Below are 25,120 nucleotides of genomic sequence, written 5' to 3'. Positions count from 1 at the left end.
CGTCAATTAAAATTCCAGGGGTTCAGCACGCGGGCTAGGCGCATAACGTGGTCGATAACTCGATGACCGTCGATCGCTATGGTTGTTGGCGGTTGGATTGGATTGCGATGCAGGTAGGTAACCGTCAAAGGAATGACATGACACCGGTCCCCCTCCATCAATCAATGAACAAGAAGGTCCCAAAAGTGGGAGGGACAATCAGATCCGTCCGATGTCATTCGCCAAGGCTCACCTAAGACTGCTCGCCCGCCTTGCCGGTAGGACCGCTAACTCCGGGCCCTGGTTCAGCGTCTGTCTTCAGGCAAGGGCCGTCGGTGGCCTGTCAGACAAACCAGATACACGAATCCCTCCGATTGGCGCGTTGACGGACAAAAGTATGCTGTGTGAACCAGCGGGCGACTGGCGGACGAATCCGCATGCAAGTCATCCTGTATGTATTGTTCCGGGGACCCGACTAATACATACATGAATCCAGACCGTCGTTGTAGTTTGCGCACACTTCATAGATCATGCTTTAACACGCTCACTCATGCCAAATCTAAATGTCGCCAAACGCCCCTCCATCAATCGCCTTCCTATGTATCCATCCATTCCATCCCGACCCTAACCCGCCCTTTCTCCTACTCGCAGAAACCTGCTGTACCCTGTCCCAGGCAGCAAATCAAAATCCGGATGTTCCCATCACCACATATATGCCACTTTTCAAGCCATGTATAGCCTTCCCCATCCGTTTCCCCAGCGCCAAGTTCATGTTCAGCTCATTTAACTCAGACGAGCCAGGTACGCCTTCCACGCTTTCCTCCTGTAGCGCTCAGCCTCTGTCGGGGGGTCCGCGGCCTGGATGATGCCACGTCCCACAATGACGATGTCAGTGCCGAGGAGGGTGATGAGCTTGGCCGGGGTGTTGTACTGCTGGCCCAAGCCGTCGCCCTCGACATGTCCGTTCTCCTCCTCGCCCGGTGGTGGTAGCTTGCAGCCAGGAGTCATGTGGATAAAGTTGTCATCTGGAGCAGAGTTGAGGGCTTCTTGCGCTACATAACCCATGACGAAGTCCTTGTGCTCGCGAGCGGCCTCGACACAGGCCTGGGTGTAGTCCTTGGTCATCAGGCAGCCCTTGGACGACATTTGCGCCAATAAGAGCAGTCCGCGGTCCATTGGCGGTTCCTCGATGCCGGGGAAGACGAGCTCATCGCCATGCTCGTTGGTCTTGGCCAATCTCGGTGAGTCAGCAGGCTCAAAGGACTGAGTGACGGTGGTGATGGAGACGATACTTCCTTTTCGCCCGTCAGAGTCCCTGTCGCTCCCGCCATTGTTTTGCTCTTCCCCATCATCAAACTGGCCAGCAACTGGTGTGCCAACAGAGACGGACGTCTTGACCTCGTAGTGAATGCGTGCCTTCCAGTTGGCCGCCGCTTCCGCCATGGCGCGGACCATGTCCTTGCCAGCGTCGATGTTGGCGTTGGTAATGTGTGCCCATTCTATTATGCGGGCAGTGCCGGCTGTGTACTGCATCTGGACTGTCTTTCCAATGTCGACGAATTTTCTGTCCTCAAAGATGAGGAAGCCGTGTTTTCTGGCGAGGGCGGCAAGCTTGACGCCAGTGCCGGTCTGCGGGTTGTAGTCCCATCCCGAGATCAAATCGTAGTGAGTCTTGAGAACGACGATGGACGGGCCGACCCTATCGGCAAGCGCGAGGAGTTCCCGAGCCGTTGTGACATCGGCGCTGAGACAGAGGTTGGAGGCCTTGAGGTCCATCAACCGAAAGAGGTACCGGGAGAGTGGGTGAGTGGCCGTCTTGGCCCGCTCAGAGTAGGGCTGGAGCAGAGTGGGATGACGGTCTGACATGGTTGCGATGTGCGATGGTCGTCTTTGGGGGTGAGTTTGTGTTGTGGGCGTGTCTAGGGAAAGTGGTATTTCGGCAGGCGGATTTGATAGAATAAAAACCTGTCCTACCCCACACGAAGATCTAGGCGGCGTGCGGTTTTGGGCGGTACTGCGGTAGTGGTGCTATCGGCGACTAAGGGACGGCGCCACGACAAGGAGAAGCGGTCGTGTGTTGTTGGGTATTGTGGCGTTGATAGTTCAGCTGGTGAAGAAAAGCCGTTGGTCGGTTCGTGGCGACTGGCAGAGGGGGGGAGCTGCGTGTCTATAAGACCAGTCTCTCGGGGGTCGAGAAGGGGATAGGTCAAGGATGACCAGGTACAGTCAACACGAAGCTGGGGGGCGTTGGGTTTTATCGAACGATGCAGAGGACAGGCACGAGCTCGTCAGGCGAGGAGGGGGCTTCGAGACTGGCAAGTCCCCTAGAGACTAGCGGTTTGCGGGCCCAGGACGGTGGATGCGAAGTTTGACAACCCCGCAGGGGCAAGGTCAAGGTCGGCAAGGTGAGGTAGCACTCTCAAGTGGCCGGAGAAACCAGGAAGTACGGGAGGCGGGGAAGTGTTGGATGAGTCCCGGCCAGCTGAGCTGAGATGGAATAGGGGATCGGCTCTTTGGGGTCCAGATTCGAGATTTTCGAGGAGTGGGAAAAAACAAGGTGTGGTGGGTGCTTCTTATAATAGGTGGTACATACATACAACAGTACCTACACAGCTGCTGACTGTCATCTCAGGTCTGGGTGCACTGCTTGCAGCTTGGCACTAAGGCGGAAACGAATAGGTTGGGGGGGTATCCGGCACCCGGCGGATGCAATGTAAAAGACGTCCTGTCCTCCTGAGAGTACCATTTGCCTACGGTAATGTGATGAATCTGGTGATGCATGTGGTGTGAAATTGTGCCCCCTCCCCCAGTGCCTCCGCAAAAGGTCAACCGTCCATTTTGGGGCTGGGAAGACCCTGGCCCGGCGCAAGGACCCCTTGCTGGCCCTTGTTGGCTCGACTCTCGTCTCGATGCGCCGTGGGTCAGGAACGCACAGACTTTCTCCCAATCAAGCCTCGAAAGCCGCCGTCAAAGAATTTAACTCCCGCAAGTGCGTCTCCACGCCAGACCAGACCACACTGTCTTGATACCTCGTATTAGCTACGAGGTATGAATGTTCAGCTCCCTCCCTCCCTCCAGCGCTGTCAGCCCTGCTGATCACCATTGAGACATGATATGAGGGAATCAGATAGGCATGTAGATATATGTCGGTCGGGATGTTTTGCTGCACCTGAATGTCTATCCTGTCTCTTTTCGCCGTGTCTCACGACCAACGACAGGTCACACACGCGTTCGAAGCTTTCTTTTTTGGCACCGTATTGAGACATTGTGCGACGACTGATTGGCGAGATTCCCGACTGTCCGGAGCCCTCGTCCGTCCGCCGTCGGGCCGTGCCTATTCGTAGTGAGCTTTGTATATCAGTTCGCCCCAGCTCTGAACGAGAGGACGACATCGCTGACGGGCAGCAGATCGCAGCACGGGAACCAGGAAGCCATAAGCCACAGCTGGCCTTGACCGGCGGTTACGCTGCCGACGTCGGCGTGTAGCTGTGTCCTGTATGTAGGTTGGTACTTGGTTGCTGTGTTGGCAGTTCCAACAGGAGCCCGGACAGCCAAGTCAGCTCGTAGCAACCTGGAGAGTCGCAATGAAGCTGCAATGTGATGGGGGCGGAAGCACAGAGGAAGATCCACAACAGTTTCTACTCGCCAGCCTAGCTGTCGACCTACCTAGCTGGGATTGCTTCCCGTCTCGCTGCAGAACGCAAGATAGAAAGACAGGAAGCTGGAAACTCCCGTCAACCCCCTCCGGGCTGCGTGTCCGGCCGCAGCTCTGATTTGTCTGGAAGTGCCCGGAGTAACATCCGGCTGCCCCTCGTCGACGGCGCTATCCTTCTTCGCCTTTCCCCTTCCACCGCTTCCCACTTCTGCAACCTTGTCGACCATCCATCCCTATTCAGCCTAGATGCCGCGCTCGACAAGGGCATTCGACAATGCAAGCACAGACCCTATCAGCCGAATGAGACGTCCACAGCCCACACTCCCATCAGCTTGATCGCCGCGTGATAAATTCGCTTCGAGAAGATTTTGAAAAAGCCTCAGTAAAGTTCATGACTTCTTACGGCTATGATCACTTCTATGCGGAGCAGTCTCTCCACGCGGACGTTGCTGGTTCCATGCTTTCCACCGTCCCCATCTCGGACTCGGAGGATGACGGGATGTACATAAGAACGGTGCCGGGCAATCCGGTCGTTTAGAAGCGGCAGATCTACCTTTGACGTTGGCGAACGGCTGCGAGGGACAAGTGACCGGGCTGGCGGATGCTAAGAGGTGTCGGTCTCAGATTCAGTCAGCTCAGACCCGAACCCTGGGGACCGGTGTGTCTTTGAATTGTCATGGCTTTGATGGTCAGGATGGCTTAACAATTACGACAGCCGGCTTGGCGTTGGACATGTGGGGCAGATGGAAGCTCTTATCGACCCTCTTATCTCATCTTGGCATTCTGGGTCCCAAAATTTGGGCCAAGCGATTTCATGGCAGAAGCAATCGAATGAATCCACTCCCTGGCTGCATCTGGTGTTATCTGCCAAAACTCCGTCATCAACTGCCCGAAACCCCGGCGACCTCAATCTCGGTCTTTGCTCGAAGCTGGTCTCCTTCCAAGAGAAAACACCACAGGTTTTTCTTACGCTCATTCATACCCTATATTTTTGTAATCAACCCTCTGGAGAAGCCAATCCCCTCAGAGCCGCATTGACAACCCGCGATAACAAATCGACCGCGCCTTGCTTCAGACCCAACTGGAACCCTCATATCGAGAGCCCCACGATTACCCCTTTTCGCGCAATTCGGAAGAGCCGGCATCGCCCTCAAGTCGCCGCATGATATTCGCACAACTCTTCTCTCATCGACGATAGACAATCAGACAAGATGGCAGGTGTTACAACGAGGAGACAGGCCGCGGCCGCGCAACAAGAAAAGAATGCCACCACCGTCAACGGCAATGCTGCCCCTGTCATGGAACAGGAGAACGCTCCACGAGATATCCTCGATGACCTCGACGATGACGAGCCCGCCGAGAACATTTTCCTTTTCTATCCCAACCTGATCGGATACGCCAGAATCATCCTCGCTGTTGCGTCGCTCTACTACATGCCCATTCATCCTAGAACCTGCACACTGCTATACTCCATCAGTTGTCTGCTCGACGCATTAGATGGAATTGCCGCCAGAGCGTACAATCAAAGTACGCGCTTCGGCGCCGTGCTTGATATGGGTAAGCACTTACTCTCTATAGTTACAAAACGTGCGACAAGATGCTAACATGCTCATGCAGTTACGGATCGGTGCACCACTTCCTGCCTTCTGACTTTCCTCGCTTCTGCCTTTCCCCGGTGGGCCATTCTCTTCCAGCTCCTGATCTCTCTTGATCTTGCCAGCCACTGTGAGCTATGCTTCTCCCCGGTGCTAGATTAGGAGCGCAATGCTAACTTTCGACTTCAGACATGCACATGTACGCCACCCTTGCCCTTGGCGGCAGCAACACCTCCCACAAGAACGTCGACAAATCCCGTTCCTTCCTCCTGAACCTCTACTACACCAACAAGGTACTTGCCTTTCCAGCTTACTTTTACGACGAACTGCGTCACTAACATTTTATCCTCCTTAACCAGAACGTCCTCTTCATCGCCTGCTTCCTGAACGAGGCTTTCTTCGTCGGCTTGTACCTCCTCTCCTTCAGCTCCCCGCTCCTCTCGCCCTCTCTTCTTGAAACCGTTCCTCCCTCGACCGCCGCCGCCATTCACCAGGGCGCCCAGGTCAACTCCAGCATTCTCAGCATGATCTTCGCCAACCCCTACAGCGCCGGTGCGCTCGAGATGGCGAGGGCGAACAAGATGGACAGCTTCTGGCCCTGGGTTATCACTGGTGTGAGCTTCCCCGTCATGGCCTTCAAGCAGGTCGTGAACGTGATCCAGCTGGTCAAGGCGAGCAGGTGGCTCGCTGAGGGTGACATTGAGGCCAGGAGGGAGGCTAGAAGGATTGCCAAGAGGAGGCAGGAGTAAGGCATATTCTCGGCTTCTACGAGAATCTGTGGGAGTGGTGCTGTAAGATATGGCTGTTGGGGTTGGATGAACCGTCTGCCCACGACAAGCCAGAAAGATGCTGTTGTACGTTAATGGTTGGTTGGAACATGGTCGGAGGGGAGCATGGCATGGTTGGTGTGAGAGCGGACTGTTCGGATCAGTTTAGTTGTCGGTTTGCATTGTTTGCATATTGGGATTGGAAGTTTTCCCTTCAGGGCGGCGTTTGGGCTGGTGTGATTGGCTGGTTGTTGGGTTGGTTGGTTGGGGGTGATATGTGGTCATGGTACAACAGGGAGTGTGTGCAAATGGGACCATCACTAGAAGGGAGGGTTGTCAGCATGTTCTCTTGGTATCCCGTTAAATACGGTATACGTGCACGTTGTATCTCACTTTGTTGGGGGGGCAAGGGGGGAGCTTTCGGTTTTTTTCTTCCTTTTCTTGGTTTTTTTTTCTTTTTGCCGAAAGTTCTTGACACGGTTTCTTTTTTGTTTGGGTTGTACATAACTTTTTATTTTATTTACATAAGGTTAATAATTCTTCTTTTGACATTATTTTGTTTGGATTTGGTTGTGAAATCGGGATGCTGAGTTGGTGTGGGGATGGTTTATGCGGTGCTTATGCTCAGGGGTTCAGGGGTATTTGGGGGAGACTAAGTCAACACCACCACATGTGTTACGGACTATTACTTTATTAATCAATCCCTAACAGTGAAAAATGTGTACACTCTGCTGGTTAGTTCGTCGACCTTGTTCTCCCAGAACCACCCTTCGCTGCTTCCGCCCAGGCGCCCGGCGTACCATTCTGCCCATGCCTAGCCCCGGTCACTCTCGGAAGTAGTGATTGGGTTGTGTCCGTGGGAACCGGTCATGAGTTGCTGCCTCTCATCGTCATCTTGTGGGATCCAGGAGTGGCATTTGGCGCCTAGTTTGACGAGGTCGTCCGCCGTGAGGAGCCAGGTTTGGATAAAGGCTGAGAAGTCAGGGTTGTTGGTGTCGGGTTGTTTGAAGAAGGAGCTTTCTTCGTCTAGGCGGGCTTTGATCTGGGATGTGTCTTTTGTTTTGGATGAGAGGAGGAGGTAGAGGAGTGTCCGGTAGGCTAGTGTGTCGGCTGATGATGCAGCGAGGAGGATGGAGAGGAGGATGGAGAGAGGTGTGTTAGTTGTGAGGAGGGGGGTGGTGAGTTTGAGGAGGAGGCTGGGTGAGGGGGTTAGCTGTTTTTGATGTTGTAGGATTGGAGATTAGGAGAGACGCTGGTGGGGAGAGGAGAAAGGATGGGGTGAATACCTGGAAACTAGGTAGAAGTTTGATCGTAGGAGTCGGATCCAGGCTTTGTGGAGGGTTTGGTGGAGGATGTTGCGCAGGGGGACGAGCTGCATTTGGAGTTGGTCGTGGGTGGCGATGAGGGTGATGAACTTGTTTGGGGTGGGTAGTGCTTTGGCTGTGGGAGTTGGAAGGGTCAGTTAGTTTGGCCCGTTGGATGAGAGAGGGAACTCGGTGTCGTGTACTTATGTCTGTACTGCTGTTGCTGCCGTTCATATGATTTCCTGGCGAATGATTGTGAGCAATTGCCTCTCTTGTGGCAAGATAACTGGCGAGGAAGTCGATGGTGTTGCGACGGAAGGCATTGATCTCAATCTTGAGATCCTCATCGCTCGGCCGTCCTGAGAGGTATTCATGGTCATGGCTGTGTGCGAAATTCGCACTTTGAATGAGTGAATTGTTTGCCATTTGATCGCTGGGTGCAGTCCGCCTATGCCAGAAAGCGATCGGTGAACATGTTGGGTATGTGAAGGTCATTTAAGTTCGAAATGTGGTTGGTAACTGAGCAGCAAACGAGGGGAACCTTAGAAAGCTGGTTGTTTCAGCTTGTTGGGCTCAACCAGCTTGTTCAACGACTGGGCAGTCATATCCCGCACGTCACACGAGAAAAGAAGCATTCTTGACAGGGGTGACGTCCAATCTTCATCAAAAGACATGACATGAGACTTGTTGAATGCATAAATATTGATCCTTATCAGACATAGAGGCATATCCCAATGAATAGAACCGGTCATGAACGGGTTGCAGCAGAGGTGGCCCGCCCTCTTCTGCACAATGCCCTCCAAGTTCGTTTGCAAACCTTCTTCAGGCTACTACGACTCAAACTCCGGTGTCCTCCGGCCTTTTCCATTCCTGCTTTTCCTCGATACAAATAATGCCAACGTATCATCAGTGGTTGTTATTGACAGCACTTTCCATCACACTTGGTTCTCGGGGGCAGCAGGACTCCGATCCCCAAGATGTCAGAGACGACAAAGCTATACCTTCTGGTTCTGCATTCGAATGTCGATGCCACCGAGGATACAGTCAACCGAGGATTAGCATCTGTATTCAGCGCAGCTTCAGTAGCTGACCATGATTTGTGGAAAGCAGATCTGAACTATCCTCAATCCAATAATAGTCACTGCTCTACACAAGTGAGTGCCATTCGTATTCGGCCACAGCATGAGACTTCACGTTTGAGGACTGACATGCTCCTAGATTGTCTTGGAACGCAAGAGCCCCCTCGGCCCCGACCAAAGTGTTGAAGTTGATATCCAACGACTATGCGACAGTCTCTTCAGCTCAGGCGATGCTTTGTCTTTACTAAGATTGCGGGAGAAGCACAATGCCCAGTTCATACCCGACCTTCCTCCGGGAAAATCAATAGAGGGCGATGAGGGAAACAATTTTCAGATCTTTCTCCGTCAGTTCTTAACTCACAAGGCAGAGAACTCGGCAAAGGTTTGCCGACAGACCTTCAATGCCACAACCTGCAGACAGAGAATCGCGATGAGTGGGCTTATGGATTGTAAGATTCACCCTTTGTATTCCACTTTTTCTTTTTGGAATCAAGACAAACTTACCAAGTGTATTCGCGTATTAGCAAAAAGGTCATCATGAGCATAGATGTTTCGTCTTTAGGCCTTAGCATCGTATTGAAATGGGCCAGTGGAATGCAAAATGTTCAGAGCATAATAGCATCGATAGGAACGGCCAGCAACTTTCTTCAAGCAGCTGCATTTACAGCCCTCTTGGTGGTCTGGGTGCTACAGCAATGTGTATGTAATCCCCTAAGATCCAATGGACCTTCTGGTTTTCCCGTAAATAGTTTCTTTCTGGTACTTTTATACTGAAGTTTTAAACAGATCGAGCCTAAACAACTCAGTTGCACCGAACTGCATAAAAGGATCAACGAATCAGCCCAGAAGCTGGAGAAAATGCAATATGAGGTGAATCAAGCCTTTCGACAAGTGCGATGCAGGGAAGATGAAGGTAATTACCTACCTACCTGATATGGCTGTCGCCTGTTTTTTTTCTTTTTTTTCTTTTTTTTCTTTTTTTTCTTTTTTTCTTTTTTTTCTGTTTTTCCTTTTTTTCTTTTGCCAGAATCTTTGCAGGAACGGACCTGACTGTCTAATAGGAACAAAGAAAGAGGCAGCGAGCCAGATAGTAAAACTTCAAACCGCAATCGATACCCTCGGAAACACTGGAAGAGGTGGAAGACTTATACACACTTGCAACAGTGGAGAGAAACTCGAAGCGATGGTCCCAGTGGTCGTGGATTGCCACAGCTGTGGTTGTGGGAGCCGTCACAGGGGCTGGTGGCTGGTACCTTGTTGGTCACACTGTGTGGTGGGCAACCGCAACAACCACAGTCAAAGTGACTACGAGTGTTGCTAGGGTGGTAGTAGGTAGTGCAGGTGTGGGAGTCTCTTCGTGTAAGGCGTGGCATCGAAATGACGACGGAAACAAGGCAAAACAAGGCAAGTCAGAAATGCCCTGAGCTTCCCATTCCTGTCTGCTACCACTCATATTGCCTCGTACTTCGTGTGCGATACGTACTAACTTTAATTTCTTCCCACTGTCTCCGGCCCAACAGCAACTTGCAAAGATCAAGAAGAATCCTCCATCAGACCAGCCTCTGACTCCACCTCGCCATGTATGAACAGCAGATCAAGAACGACGGGGGCGAGGCAGCTCTCACGGGGGAAGACCGAAAAAAACGGACTCAGTTCCGTGAACGGATGAAAAACCTCTTCAACGTTGAAAACCCTTTGGAGAATGCAGACAATCCAGACTACCTTGGGCAGATTCTAGGGAATGAAAAAATCGTGACAAAAAATCTGCAGGAGCTTGTCAACATAATCGAGAAGCGAACACTTCCAGGTTGGTTTACCTGATGGTGTTCACGTTGACGGGGACTTGCCTGGTGCGGTAGGTTGTTCAAGTTGGCATGAGATTGGGCGGGAGAAATATGCAATTACCTGAAGCAACAGACCGTTGGATGGAATTGGCGGCATACACGAAGGCTCTCTTGTTTACGGGATGATGATGATTTATGATCAAGTTTTCTTCCTGCTTGCTTATACTATCAACCTTGACAATAGTGATCGGCAAGCTTCCAAGACATCCACAAACAGGCCTGTGTAATTCTTGCGCCGAGATTTGTACCAAAAGCTTCTTGTCGGTAAATATAGGTAAAGATGGGTTTGAACAGGATATTAAATAAATTCGAGACGTAATTTTCAATGTGGTTATTGCTGTTATCATTACCTACTGGTACTGCGTCCAGAGTTGTCACCAGTGTTGCCATTTCTGCCGTCTTTCAATCGACGACTCCCTTGGTCTTCAAGTTTATCGTGACAAGCCCTGCCACCAGAGGCTTTCTAAACTGACTATTATGTTCATGTGAAGATGTGAAACGTGGGTTGATGAGGGGCAATAACAGTACTAGTGTGGGAGTGGAAGCAGCTGAGTCTCGTTAAAATATAGCTGGCCTAGAAAAGAGGGTGATTGAGTATCTTGTGAAAGCAAGTACAATCATAGTCAACTCTCAGCCTGTTCATGAACCACTAAAGTTTCACAGAAAAGATTCGGCGAACATGCCTTCTTGGTATAATCCCTCCGATTGATAGCTACTCAGAACTGCCGAATAACCTCAGGAAAAGTCCAATCTTCTGGCATCCCCAAACCAAATGGAAGCAAGCTATCGGACTATGAGGCAACATGGCATAAAAAACAGCCCTTATGATACAAATCAAGTCCCGATTCCACTCGTGTGCCATCAAATATCATATGGATGGCCCCATCAAACTCGTAATCCGTCTCCCCTGAGCTTGGCACGAGTCTCGTTTCTACGCAACTTATGCACACGCTGATCATTCACCAATGTCGAACCGGACGGCATGTCCCTCAGCTTGACATCCCCAGCTCCGTCTTGTTGACCCTCAATGCGGACCTTCTTGTCCTCTCCGTCATTAACCCCCTCGGCAAAGCCATACCACGCGATCGTCATCACGCCCAGTATACCTGTTAGGCAGCTAAAGACCAGGGCGGCGATGCCTGGACCGGTAAACCTATTTTGTAGCCAAGAAATGTTATCATCATGGTCATCCCAGAAAGCGCAGTTATCCTCCCTCCCACATCAGATCATCACCATCACCATCGGTGTCTGTCTCTTACTATTCCAACATGAAATAGCCATTCGACTCGTCCTCAGACTCTGTATCAGATGAAGGTCACTCTGCTGAAGTAACGTACCCGTCAGGCAACCGATTGGGCGGTGCATTCTCCCCATCTAGGTTCAAAAAATCCTCAGAATTTCCGGCAGCATTTCCTCCTGTGGGCACTCCCATCTTCTTGCAGACGTCAAGATGATCGGGAGGAATGGTGAGGGACTGTTGAATTTCGAGAGGCGCTTCAACAAAGGTTGCCATGAGTCCAGATTGCACATGCCACTCTATGTGGCAATGGAAAAGCCATACACCTATTCTCGATTGTTAAAAACCATACAATGAACGAGGGCAAAGAGGGAAAAAAAAACCTGGGTTGTCGGCTTTGAAGCGTAGAACCAAGTTCCCATTAGGGTGTACGAAAACAGTATCCCTTCTCATGGGCACACGTGCGAAGTCCGATAATGTGATGCCTGAATCTTGAAATGTTCCTGCATCGTCTTCAGAGCGCCAGACGACCTGAAAATCGTGGCCGTGGAGGTGGAATGGGTGGATTCCCGGATCGAGGTTGTTCAGCACGATCTCCACAATGTCATCCTTTTGGAGAACAGTGCTATGAGTGTAGGTGCCGTAAACCACCGGGTTGGTTGCTAGATCTTGAGAACTCATGACGGTGTAAAGGGTGGGAACCTTGGGAGCAACATATGTTATGTTGTTGAAGAATGCACTGGACAATGGTCAGAATATGAAACTGGAAGTGTTAGAAACGCATAGCACCTACTAGTTGGCTCCGTCACCAAGATTGTCCATCATCACATCCAACTGCACAACTTGATTTGGTTCACCAAAGAGAGGCTGATCATCTAACGGTGTCAAATCAAAGTCATCAACAGGATTGAAAGAACCGTCCAGCTTGGCCGCATCTGGCCAGTTGTTGTCTTCGTCGTAGATCAGCCACCCGGTTATATTGGGGTTGAAAGACTTTGGTGGACTGTCAAATAGATTCTGACTGGTCAGCTAAGAAAGCACATGAATGGAAACGGGAAACTTACCAGATCCATGCTGCCAACAAATGGAAAGTTTGCCGAGCCGTCTGCCTTGGTGGTGATGAGGAAGCTGTAACGTTGACCAGGAGTTACGTATATCATGTTTGCTTCCACCGGGTGGGTATAAATACCATCAATCATGATGATGGTCATGTTGTGCCCCTCGAACCAGAGGTAGACACTGGCAAAAGCGCCCATGTTGATCACATCAAAACGATATGTCGTCTTAGGACTGACCATGATGCTTGCATCAATCTCGTCGTTGAATAAACCCAAATCCGGTACGGGCTCTGCTCCTGTTGGGTTGGCCTTGCTCATGAACCGGGCGATAAGGTCTGGCATCTTGTCGAGGTACCAGTCTGAGACTGTAAGAAGCCGAGTCTCGCTGTACTTGTCCGCAAAAGGGTCATCCGGGTCGTGAATGATAAGGGGCCCTCGCAAGCCATCTGGATACTGCCCATGGACATGTGAGTGATACCAGTAGATGCCGGGCTCGTTAACAGTGAAGTTGTATGTGAAGCTTGAGCCAGGTGGGATCGTGCACTGAGACACATGAACCGGACCGTCCATGTGTGTCTCATTCCGTAGATACAGACCGTGAAAGTGAAGAGACGTAGGCTCAGTCTCCAGCAGGTTGAGAAGATGGACAATGACGCGGTCCCCAACTGTGGCTTCCATCACAGGCAAAGGCCATTTACCATTGATGCCAATGACTGGCTTGGTCGAATTCTCATCGGCATCAGGGTCGTCAGGGCTGGCCACCACCCAAGAGACATTGAACTTGTAGACGTGGGTCTTGTCGCTGTACGTGTGCCAAAGAGCAGAGTCGTCGACACCGCTGTCGATATCGTGAGCGGCATCAGGTTGCTGCGCATGGCCAGATAGACAAAAACCAAACAAAAGCAGGAATATCCAAAGCAAAAAGTTTGGAGATCCAGAGATGCCGCGATTCATATTGGGTTCTTGTTTTCAACAGTGGAGAGTTCTTTGAGGTCAGAGAAAGGATTAGGGAGATATCGAAGAAGGCCACATATGGAAGCCGGGAACGCGCGGAAGGTTGTTGATGGGTCAGAAAAGACGTAGCCCAGTATCCGATACCCGATAGCTATCCGATAGAAGCTGGACGGTCGGAGTAAAGCACTTGATACCCGACCCCGCCATCAGAGAGTCGGGCACCCATGTTTATGACGGTGTTGAGGCAGGAACGAATGGTCGGTTCGCAACCTGCGACTGCTGTCCAAGTCACCACATGGGTAGGGTGGGACAAGCATCATAATCGGTGTCTCAGAAGGCGAGGGATTTAAATCACCATCAGGAAGATTTCCAATGGTTTAGCTGTCTGCATAAGTGTCTTTGAATATTGACCCTTCAGAATGAGGCTACATAAGTAGCCCCTTGTCAATTACCCCTTCGAGATCGACAGTCCACAGAGCTTAACTGTGCTTGGCTTCCTTGGCTCCTTGGCAAAGTCCCCCTTTTGTCTCGTGTCTATGTACACCGGTGGTTGGACCGTGATCAACTGGCTCATGATATATCATGTCTGTACTTTTTCACACGAGTACCCCAGGTCAGGCAGTCGTGTGTTGATGTGTTCAAAAGTCGACTTGAGAACCTTGATGGCCTCGGAGGAGTCTCACGTGGCAGTTTTTCCCCGAGTACACCGAGTCCCCTGAGATCAAACACAGGAAAGAACGACTTATCAACGCATCTTCATACCCCGCGTTTGTGCCACCGCCTTCGATAGCGTGACTGCCTTGTAGTCCAGATGGTCTGATATTATGGCCCAACTCACCACACCCACTTTCTCGTCTTTGTCTGTTCCCCCCATTCCTTTCCATTATTGTGTGATCAGACAATCTCGATCTGATAGCCCACCAAGACCGACCTTCTCTCCAACTATCTTGGCATACTTGTTGGCCCTCAGTGTACCTCAGACACATCGGCTTTGAAGCAAATAGTCGCAAAGATGGTCGCTCTCTTCTCGATACCCATCTTCCTCGTCACTTTCCGGGAGGCCCTCGAGACAGCCATCATCGTCTCGATTCTCCTGGCCTACATCAAGAAAACCCTCTACCGATCCCATCGCGCAATCTACAGGCAGCTCGTCCGTCAAGTCTGGCTCGGCACCTCGGCCGGCCTGGTCATCACTCTCATCATCTCTGGCGCCCTCATCGGAGTGTTTTACTCCCTCGGTGTCGACCAATGGGGTGCCCGTGAGCTTACTTATGAAGGCGCCTTCTCTCTCATCGCCTCTCTCATCATCACTGCCGTCGGTTTCGCCTTATTGAGAATCGGTAAGATGCAAGACAAGTGGAAAGCCAAGATCGAGCAGTCGCTAGGCGAGCAGGCAAGGCAAAGACGAACCAAGAGAGGCACTGTCATGATGTGGTTGGAAAAGTATAGCATGTTCATGCTGCCCTTTGTTACCGTGCTCAGGGAGGGGATTGAGGCGGTGGTTTTCATTGCGGGAGTTAGCTTCTCTGCACCTGTTACGTCGGTGCCGATTGCTGTGATTGTTGGACTGATGGTTGGTGCAGGAGTTGGCTTGGCCATGTACAAGTAAGTCTTTGACAAGATCGGATGAAAGAAAGCGCAGATTTCTCACATGGCGAACAATAGGGGTGGTTCACATACCAAAATGCAGCTGTTCCTCGTCATCTCGACTTGTTTTCTCTACCTGGTCGCAGCCGGTCTCTTCTCAAGGGCTGTCTGGGCCTTTGAACAGCAAATTTGGCAAGACATGGTGGGCGGTGGTGATATTGCCGAGCTGGGCTCAGGTCCGGGAACTTATGATATTGACAAGTCCGTTTGGCACGTCGATGTAGGTTCTCTCCTCCGATCTCAAGGTGAAAGGCGCTAATAATCATCGCAGTGTTGCAGCCCCTTTGTGAACGGTGGATCAGGTTGGGGATTCCTCAACGCTGTTCTAGGCTGGAATAACTCGGCAACGTACGGCTCGGTCATATCATACAATGTCTACTGGATTGTAGTCATTACCATCTTCATGATCCTGAGGTACAAGGAGGTAAAGGGACACTGGCCTTTCTCCAAGAAGCCAACACCGACAGAGGAGCACATTGGACGCAGGGGGGAGAGCATCAAGACAGCCATTGGGCCTGGCAGTGACATCCTCTGCGTTGAGGGAAATGCGGCTCCGTATGTGAAGATTGAAGACAATATTTCAAGGATGGTTTGAGGCTTCGCTGGAAATTTCTGAAGGCTTTGATGGTTGTCTGGGCCTCACTGAGAGAGTTTATGGAGGTTAGGGTAATGGCCGACATCTGTATCATAGGTACTGCCGCTGTATGGTAGTTTAGTCAATTTGAAACACATTCAAATGGATGATATCAATAAGGCGTGTTCTTTGTTTATGAATGGCATTTTCGACTCTCTTATAAGCCATAGCAGCGCGTGTGAACCGAGCCACAAGGCGTGAGCAAGCCAGGAATTTATCGTGAGCAAGCCGAAACCATCACAAGCAAGCCAAGAGTATACCACAAGCAAACCAGAAATATATCACAGGCAAGCCAGAAGTATATCACAAGCAAGCCAGAGGTATCGTGGACAAGCCAGAAATAACGCGAATAAGTGTAAAGTAATACCGTGAGTAAACCAGGGAGTTTGCCCGCAGCTCTCAAGACATCATTTGGGAAAAGACTTCTCCCCAAGCTTCCATTTTCCGAAGCTGATTCCTTCTGTCTCCCCTTCATTTTCTCCGGCTGTCCAATCCCACTCATCGGCTGTGAATACCTCTCTTGCTAACTTCTCTGCCGCAAATGCACCCCCGTATCTTAGCCTCTGATCAGAGCTCATTGAGCTGGTATACTTCAAGACCCTTTCCTCCCCATCTTCCGCCCCGTGCCTCCTTTCCCAGGAAGCTTCCACTCTATCCTTCGCCCACTCTACCCGATTGATACCCACCCCGCCACCTCCCAGCCTGGCCTCGACAAATTCCAATATCCTGCCCATCCTACCCCTCAGATCGCAATGCCTGTGGTTGTTATCGATTTGATACGCCGGGCATTGCTTAAGAGTCTTGATTATGTGCAAGACGTCAGACATGATGTAGTCATTTGGCGGGCCAGAAGCATGGAATTTATCGTACGACTTTGGGGCAAAATCGACAAAGGAGAGGAGGTTGCGGTTGGAGAGAAATTTGATAGCTACCCCTAATTGGAAAGAGTCGCAGCTGGGAGAGGAGGTGTAGCCTAGCTTGCACTGGGGGCGAGACTGCGAGGGGGAGATGTAGAGGGAGAGGAAGTGTGATGGGACGGAGGAGACGGTGTTGAGGATGCAGTCCCGGCGGAGCTGGAGTTCTTGTTCGAGACCGGAGGGGAGATCCCACCATGCTGCTGTGTAGACGTGTTCGGACTTTTCGTCTTCTTCGTCGAAGAGGGTGCACCATCGTCTTGAGCCGTACATGACTAGCTCGCGAGTGGAGGGTTGGAAGACTAATGGGCGGTCGAGAAGCCAGGAGACGAGGATCTTTTGGCGGAGGAGCTCTTCGGAGGACTTGGAGAGGGCTGGGCCGGTTCGGTTTTGGTTTTGGGTGGTGATGGGGGGGAATTTGAACTTGATTGCGGCTAGCCATTTGGATACTAAGGGGGTGCAGTCGAAGCGATCTGCTAGGACGGCAATGATGGCCAGGTAGCGGACGGCGAGGGGCCTGGTGGTGATGGGGACTCGATGAAGGATCCTCATCAGGTCACCGAAGGCCAAGCTGAGGTTGGCGGTACGGGAGGCTTCGTCATCTTCACTGATTTCGACGATTGGCAGCTCGGAAAGGTCTGCTTCGGAGGGTTTTACGTTTGATAGGGACAGCTTTTGGAGGGCATTTTCAACTGCCTTGGCTTCCACAAACCGTGTGTCCCCTAGCAAACGGTTGAAGTACCCTGAATTGGCTTTTAGAACAGATATTTGCACCCTGTAGCCTTGCTTCACTGTGGGCTTGAGAGCCGTTGGTGGCTCCTTTGACTCTTTGGCTGCCGTGAGTGTTTCTTTCGACGTGTTGAAGGTGACACGAAGGACAAGGTCACCCTCAGGAGCTATGTCGACCACAGCCAGATCGCCAAGATATTTTCCCCGAGGCGGGCCGGCCGGGTTGACTTGTTCCGGAGCGGAGCCGTCCATGACCGGGACCGGGGCTGAGAAAAGATCAGACTCAGGGCCGGGACGGGATTAGGCTCCCGTGGTGAATGTTTGAGGAGGCTTTTTTGGGTTTGCCCCTGGCCGGCTCTGAAAAAAAATTCTTATAGGGCGGTTGGCCGGTGGATGGCGTTAGGGGCGATCTGATCTGATAACCAACCACGTCGTGGATCGAATAACTGGCACTGGAAAACACTGAACCAGGCCTCAAAAATATTTAATAGGCTTTAAAAGATAGTTAAGGGGCCTTAATAGATAACTGACAGGCCTTAGAAGATCGTTAATAGGCCTCTTGATTATTTTTTAGACCTTTTAGCTATCTTCTGAGGCGTGACAATTATCTTTTGACACCTGTTTTTCTTTTTAAAAGGTGAAGCTCGATGATAATTATACGTTTTACCGACTTGCAGTACCACTTATTTTGTCCACGATGTGCTTGCTAACCACGATGTTGCGTTTTCAGAATCCGCTATTTGTAACGGCAGTCCACAAGGGCCGAATATCGTGATCCATATCCCTAGCTCGAAAATCTTCAGCCTGACATGTGGCTCCAGATGAGGGTTAGGCCGAAGTGGTCAGTCATGGGATACGGGTTGTTTGAGAATTACCTATAAAAGTAATGCTGGTTGAGACCAACAAATGCCAGGGTGTATCGCTTTAGGTCGAGTGTAAGACTACCATATCGAGAAAAAGAACATCACGGTTCATCTGTCATTGAGAGCGAGGGTTGAGAGTGAGATCAAAGGTGCCAAGAGCACCCGCTAAAATGACGTTGACAAAGCCCCCACCAGCGGACCCCCAGTGCCCCAGAGAGCATGCCGCTCCCCTGCGTTTCTGTCAAAAGTGCATGTTTATTCCCTGCAACAGCAATATCCAAGCATCTTTCCGTCCCTTTTTATCTATCACCAGACATCTATCACAGACTCTCCGTTATCCGAGCTCGATTCCCAGTGGAAAACATCAGCCGAGCCAGCCCCAGACTGTGGAAAGCAAACCCTGAACGCCAAGTCCCTACAAGTCAACCAAAGACAGCCAATTGCCGCAGCGCACGAAGAGCACGCCTCTTGGCCCCAACATATTCCCCGAACTCATCAAGTGCCTGCTCGGCCTGCACCTCGCCCTCGCACTACGTCAGCCACCTCTTTCCGGTTCCATGGCCGCATTTTGCACGATATCGAGTCTCTACCTATTTGCTGGCCGGGAACTTACATTAGCTGGTGTTTTATAAGACTGCAATTGGCTCTGTCTGCTTGGCGATGCTCCCATTGCCTTGTCGTCGGGCTCTGGGACAGCTTACGGTGAGGAGTGTCCGGACAGCTTCGTCCCGACTCCCACCACCCACTCCTACCCTCCTCGACGCCTTCATGAGTTACATCGCAACCTTTTTTCATCACTACGGACGAGCTCAGATGCGGAACCTTACCGTCTCGCACACTCGCGCCTTGCGACTCGCAGGGGCCAACCGTCACCTCCGAACACCAACTCGAGCTACCATCCTGGCACACCGCGATGCGACACAGCCTTGCGGCAGCTGGCGAGCCCAGAGCACTGTCGCCGCCACCCCAGTTCTACGACGGGGCTTTCACAACTACTTCATAACTCACCTTCCCTCGTCCTCGCTTCATCCAGACTCGCGATCCTCTGTCGGCCCCGGCCACAAGCTTCCTCGATCTGCCTCGACACCACACACGCCAGAACCTGGGTCATCACCAGCCTTGAACCCACCAAATATGCCCGGTCGCGACTTGACGGTAGTCCGTATCCCTCTACGAAGCGCCAAGCACCACTTTGGTACATCTGTCTCGCGCGGACAGCGGCCATACAACGAGGATACCAACCAAGCTGGGACAATAACGTTGCCAGCTTTCTCAAGGCGTGTACCAACCAGTTTGGTGCGCCAGCCAAGACCCACAGGTGAAAGCATCAATGCTTACAGCGCCCTGGGGGATCCTCAAATATTCTACTTTGGCGTATTTGACGGGCACGGAGGGTCCGAGTGTAGCGAGTTTCTGCGAGACGAGTTGCATGGGTATATAGAGGAGGCGGCAGCGGAATTTGAGCTGGAAAGCAGCCTGAAGTGTGATAAGGATCGCAGGTACTCCCTGTCAGACCCAGGGTATTCCTTATCAGAACCAGATGTCTCGCGCAACCAGGAAGAACCGAGGGAACACAATGCTGGGGACGGTTCTGAGCTTCCAGCAGGTCTCAGCAAGACCGTGAAGTTGGAGCAAGAGCTTCTCAATGAATACCGGCGCACCATTGGAGGCTACTTTCGCCGATTTCATCCGAGCCAATTCACGGCTTCCACCGTCTCGTCCACCTCCTTTTCCGAAGAACCTATGTCATCAACAACTCCTAGCAATGTGCCCGCAACCCTCGAATCCGTTCTGACCTACGCCTTTCTCAGGGCTGACCTCGATTTCGTCACGGCGCAAGCGCGCAAGCCAGATCCAGAAGACGTGATTGTAGAAGACCTGCCTCTTAACAAGGACGAGATCCTGGGCGTCCCGCACCTTCCCCCATCGGGCCATAGCATCGGCGGGCGGGAGCGCTTCAAGGGAGGCTCTACCGCTTCGGTAGCTCTCATCTCGACTCCTACTCCGGCTCCTTTCTGGCATCCCAATGCGCACTCAACGCTGGTTGTAGCCCATGTGGGAGACACGCGTGTCTTGCTGTGCGAGACCAAGACCGGCAAACCTCTGGCTTTGACCACCGATCATCGGCCATCATCGCCAGTTGAGACGAGACGGATGAGTCGATATGCCAGCAGTATGATTACCGATTCTTTTGGAGAGGAGAGAATCGGCGGGCTGGCCAATAGCAGATCATTTGGGGACATGCAGAGCAAAAGGATCGGTGTTTCTGCTGAGCCAGATATCACCAGGGTGGAGATGGGCCCGGCAGAGTACTCGTTTTTGGTGCTCATGTCTGATGGTGTGAGCGGAAGCTTGTCGGATCAGGAAATTGTGGATGTGATTAAAGAGGCCAAGACTCCGGAAGATGGTGCTAGGCATGTGATTGAGTATGCGACGGAGGTGTCGAGTGACGGCGACAACGCGACTTGTCAAGTTATCAGATTGGGAGGCTGGGAGAGGAGAAGCGAGGGCGGCCTGGGGAGCCTGGGTACGAAGGAGATGAGGGACATGAGAAGGGATGAGGCGTTGGACCCAAGAAGACGGAGGAGTTGAGACTTGAGAGAAGTACACTGCGTTTTTAGGCATATTCTTTTTGTTTTATATTTTTGCGAGGCTAGGGCGGAATGCGCGGCGTTAAGGATGATAGAGGAGATATCGTCATGTTAGAAATACGAATAATTTTGGTTATATTTATATCGAGCTCAGTTTGGACCATGCTCCTTGATCGCGTTGACATGGTTCGGGGTTGGGGTTGGGTATAATATGTATTTCGATTTGGGATGAGAACCTGCTGTCAGTATCTAGTTGCTCTGCCACTTCTGATACCGACATCTATACTGCCTTCCTTAGGACCTATCATCTTTATGTCTCTTTCCTCATTGCCCCTAAACACTACATTTGCAAAATCAAAAAGAAGGAGCCGTGTAAGTTGACGTCACACTCCAGGGGTGCATTCAGGAAGGCTTGGCGGTGGCTGTTACAGGAGCGGCGCTGCCTGCCGAAGCTTTGCCGACACGCGGCGGCCGGGCCAGCTCCAACGTCTCTGGTTGTTGGTTGCAGCAGCACCATCATCAGCTCCTCCAACCTGCAACTCCAATTCCCAGCACCTCGCTGTACAAGCACATCACCATCCATCTTGTCGCCGGCTATCGCCAATCGGCTCACACGTCGCGATGGCGCCGACAAAGGACACCCCCTTCCGCTCAGCGGACATGAGCATGGTCCAGCTCTACATTTCCAACGAAATAGGCCGTGAAGTTGTCAACGCTCTGGGCGAACTTGGCCTCGTCCAGTTCCGCGACGTAAGCTCCACCACCACCATCCGGCCAGCCGCCTTTTCGGGAGCTTTCAACTAACACCAGACTGCCAACCAGCTCAACGGCGACCTAAGTGCTTTCCAGAGAGCTTATACCAAAGATATCAGACGCCTCGACAATGTTGAACGTCAGCTTCGTATGTTTTCCGCCTGCACCGCCTCAAACATCCGACACCTCGCTGACCACAGTTAAACAGGCTACTTCCATTCTCAGATGGACAAGGCCGGCATCCCTCTCCGCAAACTCGACCTGGATGTTGAGACCCTCGCCCCTCCGACCACCACCGAGATTGATGAGCTGGCCGAACGATGCCAGGGCCTCGAGCAGCGTGTTTCGTCCCTGAACGAAAGTTACGAGACACTGAAGAAGCGCGAGGTCGAGCTCACCGAGTGGCGCTGGGTCCTGCGTGAGGCTGGCGGCTTCTTTGACCGTGCCCACGGCAGCGTAGAAGAGATTCGCGCCTCGATCGACAACGACGACGCCCCGCTCCTGCAGGATATCGAACACAACAACGGCGCTGCCGATGTGGAGCGATCCTTCTCCGGCATGAACATTGGCTTTGTAGCTGGTGTCATTGCCAGAGACCGTGTTGCCGCCTTTGAGCGTATTCTCTGGAGAACTCTCCGTGGTAACCTTTACATGAACCAGGCCGAGATCCCCGAGCCTCTCATCGACCCTTCCACCAACGAGCCCGTCGCCAAGAATGTTTTTGTCATCTTTGCTCACGGCAAGGAGATCCTCGCCAAGATTCGCAAGATCTCAGAGTCAATGGGCGCTGAGGTATACAATGTTGATGAGAACAGTGACTTGCGTCGGGACCAGGTGCATGAGGTCAATGCTAGACTTAACGATGTCCAGAACGTTCTCCGCAACACCCAGCAGACTCTCGAGGCAGAGCTCACTCAGATTTCTCGTGCCCTTTCTGCTTGGGTGGTACTGATCGGCAAAGAAAAGGCTGTCTACAGCACGCTCAACCTCTTCTCCTACGATGGTGCTCGCCGCACTCTCATCGCCGAGGGCTGGTGCCCCAAGCACGATCTACCCCTGATCAGGTCGACCCTCCAGGATGTGACAAATCGCGCGGGTCTGTCAGTGCCAACCATCATCAACGAGATTCGCACCAACAAGAAGCCTCCTACTTATCTCAAGACCAACAAGTTTACCGAAGCATTCCAAACCATCGTCAACGCCTATGGTACCGCCACTTACCAAGAAGTCAACCCTGCCATTCCCGTTATTGTTACCTTCCCCTTCCTGTTCGCTGTCATGTTTGGTGATTTCGGTCACGCCATCATCATGCTCTGCGCTTCGCTGGCCATGATCTACTGGGAGAAGCCGCTCAAGAAGGTCACCTTCGAGCTCTTCGCCATGGTCTATTACGGACGCTACATCGCTCTTGTCATGGCTGTCTTTTCGGTCTACACCGGCCTCATCTACAATGATGTCTTCTCCAAGTCCATGACACTGTTTAGCAGTCAGTGGGAGTGGGATGTTCCTGAAGGCTGGACTGAGGGTGATACACTTGTCGGCAAGCTGAAGGACCCCAACTACCGCTACCCCTTTGGTCTTGACTGGAGATGGCATGGCACTGAGAACGACCTCCTCTTCAGCAACAGTTACAAGATGAAGATGAGTATCATTCTTGGCTGGGCTCACATGACGTACTCTCTCTGCTTTTCGTACATCAACGCCAGGCACTTCAAGAAACCCATTGATATCTGGGGCAACTTTGTACCTGGCATGATCTTCTTCCAGGCCATTTTTGGGTACCTGGTGGTTTGCATCATCTACAAGTGGAGCGTGGACTGGTTCGCCATTGGACAGCAGCCCCCTGGATTGCTCAACATGCTCATCTACATGTTCCTCCAGCCCGGTTTCATCGACATTCCTCTGTACAGCGGTCAGGCGGCTGTTCAAAAGTTCTTGCTGTTCTTCGCCGTCCTTCAGGTGCCGATTCTCTTGTTCCTCAAGCCCTTTTATCTGCGCTGGGAGCACAACCGCGCCCGGGCCAAGGGTTATCGCGGGATCGGCGAACGATCAAGAGTTAGTGCTCTGGACGAGGATGATGAGGGCCATGGAGCAAACGGTCGTCCCAGTGGAGAAAGTGACGAGGGCGTTGGTATGATCGCGCAGGGTGTCGACCACGAAGATGAGGAGCACGAGGAGTTTGAGTTTGGTGAGGTGATGATTCACCAGGTCATCCACACTATTGGTATGTTTCCTTGCCATATGTGATCCTTGTTCGCTATGCTAACAGGCCCGTTTTACAGAATTCTGCCTCAACTGCGTTTCCCACACGGCTTCCTACCTTCGTCTCTGGGCCTTGTCTCTTGCTCATCAACAGCTGTCGGCTGTGTTGTGGAGCATGACCATGGGGCCCGCACTGAAGAACGGCAAGGGCATTGGCGGCGCCATCTTCCTTGTGGTGATCTTTGCAGCCTTCTTCTGCCTCAGCTGTATCATTTTGATTATCATGGAGGGTGTGTCGGCCATGTTGCACTCGTTGCGTCTTGCGTGGGTCGAGTCTTTCAGCAAGTTTGCCGAGTTTGGTGGTTGGCCGTTTGCGCCCTTCAGTTTTGGGACGTTGCTAGAAGAGAATGAGGAGTTGAAGGAATATCTGGGTTAGAGTGTTTTTTTTCTTTTGTTTTGGGACTCTTTCTCTCTGTATAGTTAGGGTTGATGATGGATGAGATGGACGGACGGATTGTAACTGTATTAGGCAGGCGGGCGCTGATGTGCATACTACAACGAGTTTTTTTGTTAGCCTGTTTGAGTTGTGCATTGCTTTTCTTGTGTTTGACCAGAAATTGAAGTCTTGGACCGCCGAGGGCGGATTCATCTCTCTTCTTTTGGGCGTTGGGCGTGGTCACGAGCAATATGCTGATGAGTTAGTTAGTTGCCCGGCCCGCCTCACTTCTTCGCGATCATCACCGAGATTCAGGTGGTCATGACAACACCGATGGGTGTTGTGGGCGTAAGACGTCTAAGGTACATTGGCCTTGAAGATATGAGAGATATTCCCTCCTCGCGGGGATTGGCCAATGAGATCCTCGAGCCTAGCCAGCCTCGCCAGACAGAAGAGGTGACCAAGGCGACGATCGAGGATGAACTATTTCAAATCACGATGTTCGGGGCGTTTTTGGTGGTGTGTAGGATCCCGTTCCTCCCGTGTCCGGCGCACCACCATTATTACATTTTATGATGCTGTAATGATCGGCTCCCCCACGAATTCTTCGATACCGACAGCCCCGATGCCGATGATCGGTTGTGTGACGGGACCTGCATCTAAACCTACTTCTCCCACACACACACACCGGGCTGCGGACTGTGTGAAAGCCACCTCCGCGTTTGTTGGTTGAGGGAGAATAGAAACCGGGCGTAGGTATCGATCCAAATCAGGAGTCATGATCCAAAGGGAGAAGGCGGAAAGGCAGGAACAGGCAATGGGCGTTTTTGGGTGTTGGGAAACTGTTAGGGCCACCCCTCCCTGAGGGAAAGCTGAAAA

General features: G+C 51.8%; 9 protein-coding genes across 9 annotated transcripts; 5 read left to right on the top strand and 4 right to left on the bottom strand.

Annotated features, from left to right (window-relative positions):
* Positions 1-762: 762 nt before the first annotated feature.
* On the bottom strand, positions 763-1,845 carry URA3 (orotidine 5'-phosphate decarboxylase; the record flags this gene model as incomplete). The annotated part of the gene is made up of 1 exon (XM_062892119.1): positions 763-1,845. One exon carries the CDS (start codon positions 1,843-1,845, stop codon positions 763-765), a length of 1,083 nt encoding a protein of 360 aa, XP_062740196.1.
* A 1,594-nt stretch (positions 1,846-3,439) lies between these two features.
* Positions 3,440-6,228, top strand: pis1 (phosphatidylinositol synthase 1 (CDP-alcohol phosphatidyltransferase1)). The gene is made up of 4 exons (XM_062892118.1): positions 3,440-5,191; positions 5,252-5,359; positions 5,419-5,522; positions 5,589-6,228. Exons 1-4 carry the CDS (start codon positions 4,846-4,848, stop codon positions 5,976-5,978), a joined length of 948 nt encoding a protein of 315 aa, XP_062740195.1. The 5' UTR covers positions 3,440-4,845; the 3' UTR covers positions 5,979-6,228.
* A 544-nt stretch (positions 6,229-6,772) lies between these two features.
* Positions 6,773-7,977, bottom strand: QC762_0090450 (uncharacterized protein). The gene is made up of 3 exons (XM_062884052.1): positions 7,504-7,977; positions 7,283-7,436; positions 6,773-7,192 (listed from the first exon to the last, which is right to left on the bottom strand). The coding sequence occupies exons 1-3, from the start codon at positions 7,793-7,795 to the stop codon at positions 6,811-6,813; spliced, it is 828 nt and encodes a 275-aa protein (XP_062740194.1). The 5' UTR covers positions 7,796-7,977; the 3' UTR covers positions 6,773-6,810.
* A 64-nt stretch (positions 7,978-8,041) lies between these two features.
* Positions 8,042-9,837, top strand: QC762_0090440 (uncharacterized protein). Its single transcript, XM_062884051.1, has 5 exons — positions 8,042-8,454; positions 8,519-8,828; positions 8,999-9,078; positions 9,166-9,249; positions 9,441-9,837. The coding sequence occupies exons 1-5, from the start codon at positions 8,278-8,280 to the stop codon at positions 9,468-9,470; spliced, it is 681 nt and encodes a 226-aa protein (XP_062740193.1). The 5' UTR covers positions 8,042-8,277; the 3' UTR covers positions 9,471-9,837.
* Positions 9,838-10,893: 1,056 nt separating this feature from the next.
* FET3 (Canonical ferroxidase FET3-like protein) lies at positions 10,894-13,837 on the bottom strand. The gene is made up of 5 exons (XM_062892117.1): positions 12,525-13,837; positions 12,254-12,453; positions 11,844-12,199; positions 11,561-11,786; positions 10,894-11,376 (listed from the first exon to the last, which is right to left on the bottom strand). The coding sequence occupies exons 1-5, from the start codon at positions 13,470-13,472 to the stop codon at positions 11,109-11,111; spliced, it is 1,998 nt and encodes a 665-aa protein (XP_062740192.1). The 5' UTR covers positions 13,473-13,837; the 3' UTR covers positions 10,894-11,108.
* A 397-nt stretch (positions 13,838-14,234) lies between these two features.
* FTR1 (high-affinity iron permease) lies at positions 14,235-15,876 on the top strand. Its single transcript, XM_062892116.1, has 3 exons — positions 14,235-15,077; positions 15,138-15,339; positions 15,391-15,876. The coding sequence occupies exons 1-3, from the start codon at positions 14,485-14,487 to the stop codon at positions 15,712-15,714; spliced, it is 1,119 nt and encodes a 372-aa protein (XP_062740191.1). The 5' UTR covers positions 14,235-14,484; the 3' UTR covers positions 15,715-15,876.
* A 284-nt stretch (positions 15,877-16,160) lies between these two features.
* On the bottom strand, positions 16,161-17,648 carry QC762_604200 (uncharacterized protein; the record flags this gene model as incomplete). The annotated part of the gene is made up of 1 exon (XM_062892115.1): positions 16,161-17,648. The coding sequence occupies one exon, from the start codon at positions 17,646-17,648 to the stop codon at positions 16,161-16,163; it is 1,488 nt and encodes a 495-aa protein (XP_062740190.1).
* A 1,271-nt stretch (positions 17,649-18,919) lies between these two features.
* PTC6 (Protein phosphatase 2C 6) lies at positions 18,920-20,851 on the top strand (the record flags this gene model as incomplete). Its single annotated transcript, XM_062892114.1, has 1 exon — positions 18,920-20,851. One exon carries the CDS (start codon positions 18,920-18,922, stop codon positions 20,849-20,851), a length of 1,932 nt encoding a protein of 643 aa, XP_062740189.1.
* Positions 20,852-21,042: 191 nt separating this feature from the next.
* On the top strand, positions 21,043-24,483 carry VPH1 (H(+)-transporting V0 sector ATPase subunit a). Its single transcript, XM_062892113.1, has 4 exons — positions 21,043-21,600; positions 21,673-21,751; positions 21,812-23,827; positions 23,886-24,483. The coding sequence occupies exons 1-4, from the start codon at positions 21,472-21,474 to the stop codon at positions 24,239-24,241; spliced, it is 2,580 nt and encodes an 859-aa protein (XP_062740188.1). The 5' UTR covers positions 21,043-21,471; the 3' UTR covers positions 24,242-24,483.
* Positions 24,484-25,120: the final 637 nt, after the last annotated feature.

Source organism: Podospora pseudocomata, chromosome 6 (genome assembly GCF_035222375.1).
Source record: "Podospora pseudocomata strain CBS 415.72m chromosome 6, whole genome shotgun sequence".
NCBI classification, from domain to species: Eukaryota; Fungi; Ascomycota; class Sordariomycetes; order Sordariales; family Podosporaceae; genus Podospora; species Podospora pseudocomata.
Note: the sequence above shows the minus strand (reverse complement) of the source record. Positions and strands in the feature narration are given on the sequence as shown.